Consider the following 10,277-nt stretch of genomic DNA (forward strand, 5'->3'; position numbering starts at 1 on the left):
TTAGTGCATGGTTACACGGATTCGGATTATGCCGGTCATCCAGATAACCGGAAGTCTACTACCGGTTATGTGTTTACATTCACAGGAGGTGCTGTGTCATGGATATCCAGGATGCAAAAGTGCACTGCCTTATCTACTACAGAGGCCGAGTATATTGCAGCCACAGAGGCTTGCAAGGAGGCATTATGGCTATCTCGGTTAGTGGTTGATTTGGGCTATACAGGTGATATTCCATTGTTGCATTGTGACAGTCAGAGTGCCATCCAGTTGGCAAAGAACCCTGTCTTTCATGCAAAGACGAAGCATGTGGATGTGAAGTATCACTTCATCAGAGAGGTGATAGAGAACAAGCAAATTCAGCTTGTTAAGATTCATACGGATGACAACCCGGCTGATCTGTTGACAAAGAGTTTGCCTCCGGAGTGGTTTGCTCATTGCAGACACTTGATGGGCATTGGATGAGGCCAGTTTCAGCCTTGATATGGCCTTGTATATTATCATGTACATGCTGATTTTTTCTTTTCCTTCATTTAAGGGCACTTTGCCTTTAAGTGGGAGGTTGTTGGGGTAAAGGCACTATGCCCACCCTTATAGTGTGTACAAGCCCATAAGTTATAGTACATAGTACACTTAGTACTTTTAATGTACTAAGTGCACTATGTGTACTAGTGCAATATACATGTGTGATAGGGGAGTCACACACTCATATCGGTGAGTTGACTTATCCCCACAACTCTCTCTCTCTCCCCCTTGTTTCTCTGTGTATGTCTCCCACACATGAACTCTAACCCTAATTCATCTCTCCCAGTTGACTTATCCCCACAACTCTCTCTCTCTCCCCCTTGTTTCTCTGTGTATGTCTCCCACACATGAACTCTAACCCTAATTCATCTCTCCCATTCACCAAACACCCGAACGTACGCATATGGGAAATGGATGGCTTGTGACCTTTCCAAGCCTCATAGGGTGTGACTGTTCTCAATGCTTCAGTTGGGCATCTGTTCAAGACATAATTTCCACACATCACTGCATCCAACCAAAACATATTATTGCCCTTAAGCATACACCTAGCCATCTCCATAATGGTCCTGTTTTTCCGCTCAGCAACTCCATTCTGTTGAGGAGTGTAAGGCACTGTGCGCTCATGATGAATACCACAGGCTACCAAGTAATCATTGAATTCCTTAGACATGTATTCCCTCTATCAGATTTCATATTGGCAATCTTCAAGCCTGCATCATTTTCAGCCAAGGCAATGAACTGCTTGAAGCATGTGAACACCTCCGACTTGGACTTCAATGCAAATATCCAAGTGTACCTGGTAAAGTCATCAATGAAGGTGACAAAGTAGTAGAAGCCACCAATAGATGCGGTCTTCATGGGACCACACACATCACTGTGAACAAGAAATAACTTGCGAGATGCCCCAACTCTGCCATCTTTGGGGAGAGCAAAGCGGTGCATCTTGCCAAGTAGGCAAGCTTCACAGATATGTTTCTTAGTAGGCATGCGCATCTGTGGCATATCTTCAACCATTTGTGGCAACTGTACCAAGGCATTAAGATTGAGGTGACCAAACCTCTCATGCCATAAATATGTGTCAGGGAGTACATCTCCATCCACAGCATGGGCATCATGGGCTGAACTGTCACTGCATCTATCATATGCATCCAGGCTATACAAGCTCCCCTGAAGAGTACCAGTCAAAACAATAGCATCGGCATGACTCAAGTCATAGACTGCACACCTATGCCCATCAAAAACAATCTTATGTCCACAAGTAGCAAAAGCTGAAATGGAAATAAGATTTTTGCGTATGCCTGGCACATACAAAACATTCTCCAGAGTGACAACATTGCCTGCAACTGAAGTGACTGCAACCTGCCCAACACCCTTAACCATATAGGATGCATTGTTGGCACACGTCACAGAACCCCCCTTTGGGGCATCAGCAAGGGAAGTGAACAATGTCCTGCAGGAAGTGATGTGCTTAGAAGCACCACTATCAAAGAACCACGTGGAAGCTGAAACTGACATGCAAGCATCACCTGCATCATGTACAGAAGGATCATAATGGCATTGGACTATGAAACTCCAAGACTGTTCCGTGGCAAAATGAGCATGCTCATTAGGAGTGGCATCATTGCCAGAGGCAGTGGAGACCGAAGTCCCTTTTCTTTCTTCTTCTTCTCAGAAGCAATCCTTTTCCTGCATTCAGCTACGATTTCTGAAATTTTGCCTTATTCCTATCATTGGCTGCAAATGCTTGATCAGAACGCATACTGGGTGTGACCAACTGATCAAAGGAATAGTAGTTGGCATTGCCCATGGCAACCAAGTTAACCAACCTCAAGGTAGTAGCAAAACCTTGGTAAGAGTTAGGCAATCCATCCAATGTGCCGGATACAAGCTGAGAATCAGGAATATCCTCATCAATGTTGGCTAATTGCTCTTTCAAATCTTTGATAGCTATCAAATAGGCATCCATGCTATCACCCTCATTCATATGTTGATCCTTTAACTGCTTGCGGAGAATGGCAACACAGGCCTCGTTGCGTACCTGATACAAAGAGGCAAGCTTATCCCAAGACTCCCTAGCAGTAATGCATGATCTGATATGAGGTACAATACTCTTCTTAACAGAAAGAGCAATCAATGCCTGTGCCTTAGCATCACGGCCATCCCACTGAATCATCTCCTGAGTAGGAGGTACAAAGGCAGCATGGGAAGAACCACTGGATGTGACATCACTAGTGGAAGATGTAGCTTGCCTGGCAGGCCTAGGCTCATTGCCATTCACAATATTCCACAAATTCTTGGCCACCAAGACATGCTTCATCATAAATGACCACATAGGATAATTCACCCCATCAAGCTTGTCGTCAGCACCGAAAGCCCCAAAAAGATCATCCTTGCCACTGGCCATTATGCAAACAAATGCACAAATCCAAATGAGGACGGGAGAAAATTTTGCCCAATACTCCACCAGAATGTCACTGCCGACTTCCAAATGCTTCAGAGCAGCAGTACAACTGTAAATTCAGCAAAACCCCAAATTTCTAGGGTTTGACAGTCAAAAAACTGTCAAAAATGCTTTTAGATGCTTCGAAATGGCTGGAAACGGTCGTCTAGTGAGTCGCCCAGCTGGAAACAGCAAGAAGATGGAGTTCTCAGCGATGGAATGCCTCTGAACAGCTGTAGGAGCTCACACGTGTGGATTCGAGCAGTAGAAACCAGTCGACCAGCAAGAAATCAGCTCCAATGAGCAAGGGGGAGGCTCGGGAAGGCTGAAACTGGCGAGCACTGAAGGGCAAAGCCTGCTCTGATACCACTACGCTTCCGCAGCCTGCTCTGATACCACTGTTGGGTGGAGTGGACAACGGAAGCAATGGAGGCAGGAGCCAGGAAGGAAGCGAGCTGCTGTGGATGTATTGCTAAAAGTGATAAAGAGTACAAAAGATACACCTAATATGATGAACCCCTAACTCGGTGTCATACATGTACTAGGTGTCCAATTGGAACTAGTACTAACTGTACCATAGGTCCTAACTGATAATATCTAGGCCTACAAGGCACATACCAAGGAATGAGTGACACCTATGGATAGCCCATAGAGTGGCCTACACTAAACACCGTCGTTGCCATTTCCATGCTCATATCCGGTTCGGGTTGGGTTTTCTTCCTCCTCAGACGCAGCAAAAGATCCAGCAGGGGAGTGCAATTTCTCTTCCTTTTTTTTTGTGCGTCTTGCATGTAGGGTTTCTGTGTTTCTTCATTCGGTCTAGTACACGTTCTTCTCTGGTTAGGCTAGGGTTGGGGTTAGGGTTATGATCAGGCTTGATTAGGGTGAGGGTAGAAATGAGACACACAGATTGAGCGATCTGAAACTTTTCTGGTCTTTTTGCGATTTTCTTTGTTTGTGGAGGGTTAATTTTGGTAGTCTCAGGTTAGCTGACAGAAAGACCTGGGGGTTCTCCTCTCTTGTTACCTTCGCCAGCAAGGGTTTATCGTGTGTTCTTTCTTGGTGTATTGTTTTGCTTAGGGTTTGCTGCTGTGTGTATCCGCCATTCTCTCGAAGGATGCAAGCGCAAACCTCCACATGTCAGCTTCCACAGTAGCAGGCAGCAGCTCCAGCACAAACCCTAATCAAGGATCTACGTCCAGCTGCCCTGAATAATGTCAACACTACCTTCATCCTCCTGGAAAAGGGTTCTCCCATGAGAAGTGATGGAGGTCTCATGATGTCCGTCAACCTCGCTGCAGATTCATCGGCAGCTGTGCACTTGCAACTGTGGGGTAACGAGTGCGAGGCTTTTCAGCCAAGCGATATCATCCGCCTGACCAACGGGATTTTCTTGTTTCACAAAACAAACTTGGTTCTACGGGCAGGCAGAAAGGGGAAATTGGAGAAGGTGGGAGAATTCACTATGGTGTTTGTTGAAAACCTTAATATCAGTTTGTACCTAGAGTGGTAATGTCCAGGTTCTGGTTACTAGTTCGAATCTTGGCCCACTGCCTTTGATGTTCACTGAGCTTGTCCATGCTTATGTGAAGATTCCCAACCGGCCTTGGGCAGGGGAAGTCTGTACAGGAGGAATGTTTTGGACGTGTGTAGGTGTCCATCCCCAGGATTAGACAGACTCGCTCTATTAATAAAGATTCTATCAGTAAAATGAGCAGATGATGTTCACCCAGCTTGCAGATTCCCAACCGGCATTGGGCAGGTGAAACCTGTCAAGGAGAAATTGTTTTGGACATAATGTAGGTGTCCATCCCCAGGATTAGACAGACTCACTCTATTAATAAAAGATTATCTATGAGTAAAATGAGCAGAGGTTGGTGGGCCAAGTGGTTTTAATTCTCAGCTTGAGTTTGAATCTTGGCTGGTTCCACTGCCTATGATGTTCACCCAGCTTGTCCATGCCTAGACTCGAATGTGGGCCTGCACTTTGCATGTGTGAACATCTTATAGTGAAATAGAGCAGACATCATCTTCTAGCGAATAGAGTGTTCCGTTAATTAATTAGAGAGGTAAATGCTAGAAAATCTTGGTTCATTTAACCTTCGGGAAACTAAATCGAAAGTTTGAAATATGTAGACCTTTTTTATTTTAGAAACAAACAAATCTCGTGGATTGAGTTAAAATAGTAGATGCATGCCTCGAATGCACGTGGACATGCGCTCTCTCTAGAGTCCCTCTTGGTGGGCTGACCCCTCTCTTGCTCTCCCCTGCTTAGGCCATGGACAATCGTGAGGTATGGAGGGAGGGAGGCTTGCAGGTGAAAGGAAGGTGGGGATGCGAGCAGGCGAGGAGAGCACGGGGGAAGCGTGGTGAGGAGAGGGAAGCTGGGGGAGGCGACTAGGCCAGTGTGGGATGGGGGAGAGAGGTTGCCATGGTTGAGAGAGGACTGAATCAGGCGAGGGAGGGAGGCAAGCAGGCGTGGGCAGGCAACCATGCGAGAGGAGGACATGCGAGCAGACGAGTAGCCAAGGGGTAGAGGGGAAGGCGGAGGAGGCTGGTGAGAAGGATTATGAATCAGGAGGGATCTAAGGCTGAAAAGAGGCGTCGTGACCTTGCCTAATCTAGACCGTCGGATTCCCGTCGGGCAAGTGAACTAGGGATGAACTCAGGGTATACCATGGGGATTTTTGGGACTTAGAAAATTTTGGAGGGGTTGAGCTCAATGCAAAAGAGGATTCGAACTCGGAACCATCCGCTCAAGCTTTCAACATCTAACCACTATGCTATACTTTCCAGCAGATTGTGTAGAGTGTTTTTAAATTTAAATCTTGATATTTTGGTCCTTAGTTCACTTTCTTACCGGAGAATGTTTCCCTAGTTCACTTTCTTGCCGGAAAAGGTCTCCTTAGTTCACCCTAAGTTCACCTCGCGAGTTCACCCCTGAGTTTACCCGCAGTTCACTCATAGTTCACTTAGGAATCCAACGGTGTTGATCAAATCCTGATCGCGACACCTCTTTCCAACCATAGATCCCTCGTGATTCATAATGTGTCACTTAGTCATGAGGTTGAGAAGGCGAGGAGAGCATGCGAGGTATGTTTAACATTTGATTTATTAATGCTGCTCATGCAGCATTAATAAATGCGACGACAAAATTTTAGTGAATAAAACGACAAAATAATAATAATTTGGTGGCCTATTATTTTTGGCCTTGTCACCTTTATAAAAGCGCAATGCTGCTCATGCAGCATTAATAAATGCGACGACAAAATTTTAGTGAATAAAACGACAAAATAATAATAATTTGGTGGCCTATTATTTTCGGCCTTGTCACCTTTATAAAAGCGCACCAGCTTTAGGTAATCGGAAAATGGCTTTTAGAGCAAAGAGAAGCTGTACGTTTGCCACAGCCAGATCGCCATAGCGGGAGAGGGGGCGGGCAAGCAAGCAAGAAAGAAATGGGCATGTGGACGCTGCTTGAGGGGCTGCTGCTACTTGCGAATGCGCTGGCCATTCTGAATGAGGAACGCTTCCTGGCGCCGCGCGGTTGGGGCTTCAACGAGATGGGAGGTGTGGGCGCCCGCGTCAAGTCTCTCAAAGGCCAGATCATTGGCCTCGTCCACGCCATAGAGTACCTCCGCCTCCCCCTTATCGCCCTAAACACCGTCGTTGCCATTTCCATGCTCATATCCGGTTAGGGTTAGGGTTTTCTTCCTCCTTAGACGCAGCAAAAGATCCAGCAGGTGAGTGCAATTTCTCTTCCTTTTTTTTGTGCATCTTGCATGTAGGGTTTCTGTGTTTCTTCATTTGGTCTAGTACACGTTCTTCTCTGGTTAGGCTAGGGTTGGGGTTAGGGTTAGGATCAGGCTTATGGTTGGATCAGGCTTGATTAGGGGGAGGGTAGAAATGAGACACACAGATTGAGCGATCTGAAGCTTTTTTGGTTTTTTTGCGATTTTCTTTGTTTGTGGAGGGTTAATTTTGGTAGTCTCAGGTTAGCTAACAGAAAGACCTAGGGGTTCTCCTTTCTTGTTACCTTCGCCAGCAAGGGTTTATCTTGTGTTCTTTCTTGGTGTACTGTTTTGCTTAGGATTTGCTGCTGTGTGTATCCGCCATTCTCTGGAAGGATGCAAGCGCAAACCTCCACATGTCAGCTTCCACAGCAGCAACAGGCAGCAGTTTCAGCACAAACCCTGATCAAGGATCTACGTCCAGCTGCCCTGAATAATGTCAACACTACCTTCATCCTCCTGGAAAAGGGTTCTCCCATGAGAAGTGATGGAGGTCTCATGATGTCCATGAACCTCGCTGCAGATTCATCGGCAGCTGTGCACTTGCAACTGTTGGGTAACGAGTGCGAAGCTTTTCAGCCAGGCGATATCATCCGCCTGACCAACGGGATTTTCTTGTTTCACAAAACAAACTTGGTTCTACGGGCAGGCAGAAAGGGGAAATTGGAGAAGGTGGGAGAATTCACTATGGTGTTTGTTGAAAACCCTAATATGAGCAGGTTACATTGGGTACAGGAGCCTTCTAATCCCTCAAAGTGGATACCAGTGGGACTAACAAACAACCAGCAGCTACCTCAAGGTGCCCCTGCTACCTCTGTAGGATCCATGGGAAATCATAGGGTTCCACATCATGAATAATCATAAATACACAGATGGGATTCCTTTGATCGTTTTGTTATTATCAGAAGTCTTGATCATTTCCAAAAGTCTTGATTTTCAGCTCTGTCCATCATTCCCGAAGGAGTAGTTGTGTATCAAAATGTCCATACTCCAACTCTTTGGTCTGAGCGGAAGTTTTCTATCATGATATATTGTATCAGTGATGCAATATCGTATGCCACAATTTTTCTTTTGAAATATCATTTTTAGTTTTTGTTTTCAGTAAGTAGCAACATCCGCAACGTTTGTGGGCAATGCATGTGATCTGCTCAGCTTGTACCTAGAGTGGTAATGTCCAGGTTCTGGTTACTAGTTCGAATCTTGGCCTACTGCCTTTGATGTTCACTGAGCTTGTCCATGCTTATGTGAAGATTTCCAACCGGCCTTGGGCAGGGGAAGTCTGTACAGGAGGAATGTTTTGGACGTGTGTAGGTGTCCATCCCCAGGATTAGACAGACTCGCTCTATTAATAAAGATTCTATTAGTAAAATGAGCAGATGATGTTCACCCAGCTTGCAGATTCCCAACCGGCATTGGGCAGGTGAAACTTGTCAAGGAGAAATTGTTTTGGACATAATGTAGGTGTCCATCCCCAGGATTAGACAGACTCACTCTATTAATAAAAGATTATCTATGAGTAGAATGAGCAGAGGTTGGTGGGCCAAGTGGTTTTAATTCTCAGCTTGAGTTTGAATCTTGGCTGGTTCCATTGCCTATGATGTTCACCCAGCTTGTCCATGCCTAGACTCGAATGTTGGCCTGCACTTTGCATGTCTGAACATCTTATAGTGAAATAGAGGAGACATCATCTTCTAGCAAATAGAGTGTTCCCACGCAAGGACGAGGGCCCCATTTTTTTGTGTTTTTTTTTTTTTGGGGGGGGGGGGGGGGGGGAGGGGGTGAGGTGGGATTTCTATCCGAAGGGACATGGTGCCTTGAGGGTATGCTAGCCCGCCCCAAATAGTTTGCTTCTATATGGGGAGGAGGTGCAGGGAGAGGCAAAGCACGGACCCATGGTAGGCACCTTAGGAACGCACTCACGCACCGGGTAGGCATGTTAGGCCTTCCCGGGTGCGGGGGAGGTTCCGTGGGTGCCGAGTGCCCCAGGGGTTGCCCTCCCCGCCTTGACGGTGATCGGGCCGAGCGTGGAGTCGGGATCGAAAACGGTGGAAAAACGGCCGACCGGCGAGCCGTGCCGTGCCGACGGGCCGAGATGCGGCCGCAAGACCCGAGATGAGGCCGAGGGAGCCGAGCCGGGCACGAACGCAAGTGATCGGTGAGACCCGCAAGGAAAACGCGCGAGACGGGCCGATGGAGTCGTTTCATGAAGCATGGATTGTGAAAGGCCGCGTGCGGCAAAGGCGTCGCGGGACCGTTTCCGCCGGTCTCGTGACAGGGGGGCATCCTACAGACGTTGTGTCATGTGCACACATGGACATGGCAGGATCTTGTCGGCCAGGTGACATACTTCCCGTTGGGAGCATACATAATTTTTCATGTTCATGGAACTGGTCGGCCAGTTGAATAAATCTTCCAAGAGCCTCTGAAGGGCAAGGCTTTGTGTTCATTGTAGATTATCTACTCCCTTTTGGGGCAGGTCATAGGTAGGCATTAGGTTACCCTTTTGGAAGGCCAAAGCCCACAGATTTTCATAGAACATGTAGTTCCAATTCAGTTTCTTAGGGCTAAAAGAAGACACAGAGAGCTTCTGCACATGTGACATTGATATCAGAGCATTAGGCTCAGCCAGGCTAAATGCTCAAAGTGTCCAGGAAGGTGCACTAGTGCAAGGAGAGTAACACAGCCAGGGTAGAAATTCAGTGGGGCTGGTCGGTGTTAACAAAGCCCAAGGGAATGGGCATACCAAGGAAGGCTTTTGGGAAAATGGTTGAGGGGAGTGGAGCAAGGATATGCCATGATCAACTGTGGGAAGGATACCATTGTCGTGTTAAGGGGACAAAGTGGAATAGATGCACGTGTCTCAACTCTAGATGTGGAGTGGAGACGGAGATATTGCAAGGTTTCCAGTGGAAAAGCTTCTAGGAAGGAAAGCATGACAAGTTTGAAAGCCCATGAGGAGACAAAGGTATGATGATTGTGATCCAAGGTCAAAAGTGGGAATCTTGTCATCAAGTTTAATAGGAAGGGATGTCATGTGCATGCATGGAAATGGCTGTTTTCCAGTGTTAATCCTTGTTTAGGTAGTAGATAAACATTAGGATTTGAGCATTAGCAGCTGTAATAGGCATGTGAAGGCTTATCTGTTGACCAGGATCTTGTTGGCTAGGCATAGGAGGTGATAGTTCCAGCTATGTGAAGGCTTATTTGTGGACCACCATCCTGTTGGCTAGGCTTAGGAGGTGACATACTTCCAATTGACAATATATATAATATGTCATGTCCATGGAACTAGTGGACCAGTAGTTGGACAACTGAGTAAATCTTCCGAGAGCCTATAAAAGGCAAGGCTTGTGTTCATTGTAGATTATCTACTCTCTTTTGGGGCAGGTCATAGATAGGCATTAGGCCACCCTTTTGGGAAGGCCAAAGGCCACAAATTTGTGTAGAACATATATACATATTTTTGCATCATGTGAATATGCTGAAAATATGCCTTCTCTCTCTCTCTCTCTCTCTCTCTCTCT

The 10,277-nt window shown here is 46.5% G+C and overlaps 3 protein-coding genes across 3 annotated transcripts; all 3 read left to right on the top strand.

Moving 5' to 3' along the window:
• The first annotated feature begins 3,110 nt into the window (after window positions 1-3,110).
• LOC147630308 (uncharacterized) lies at window positions 3,111-4,556 on the top strand. The gene is made up of 2 exons (XM_086810072.1): window positions 3,111-3,131; window positions 4,122-4,556. Exons 1-2 carry the CDS (start codon window positions 3,111-3,113, stop codon window positions 4,473-4,475), a joined length of 375 nt encoding a protein of 124 aa, XP_086666198.1. The 3' UTR covers window positions 4,476-4,556.
• A 1,811-nt stretch (window positions 4,557-6,367) lies between these two features.
• Window positions 6,368-7,809, top strand: LOC147630309 (uncharacterized). Its single transcript, XM_086809971.1, has one exon. The coding sequence runs from the start codon at window positions 6,421-6,423 to the stop codon at window positions 6,658-6,660; it is 240 nt and encodes a 79-aa protein (XP_086666097.1). The 5' UTR covers window positions 6,368-6,420; the 3' UTR covers window positions 6,661-7,809.
• Window positions 7,090-7,611, top strand: LOC147630310 (uncharacterized). The gene has a single exon (XM_086810073.1). It carries the CDS (start codon window positions 7,090-7,092, stop codon window positions 7,609-7,611), a length of 522 nt encoding a protein of 173 aa, XP_086666199.1.
• Window positions 7,810-10,277: the final 2,468 nt, after the last annotated feature.

The sequence above is a fragment of the Cibotium barometz genome, chromosome 16 (assembly GCF_041138505.1).
Source record: "Cibotium barometz isolate CiBa-2024 chromosome 16, ASM4113850v1, whole genome shotgun sequence".
NCBI classification, from domain to species: Eukaryota; Viridiplantae; Streptophyta; class Polypodiopsida; order Cyatheales; family Cibotiaceae; genus Cibotium; species Cibotium barometz.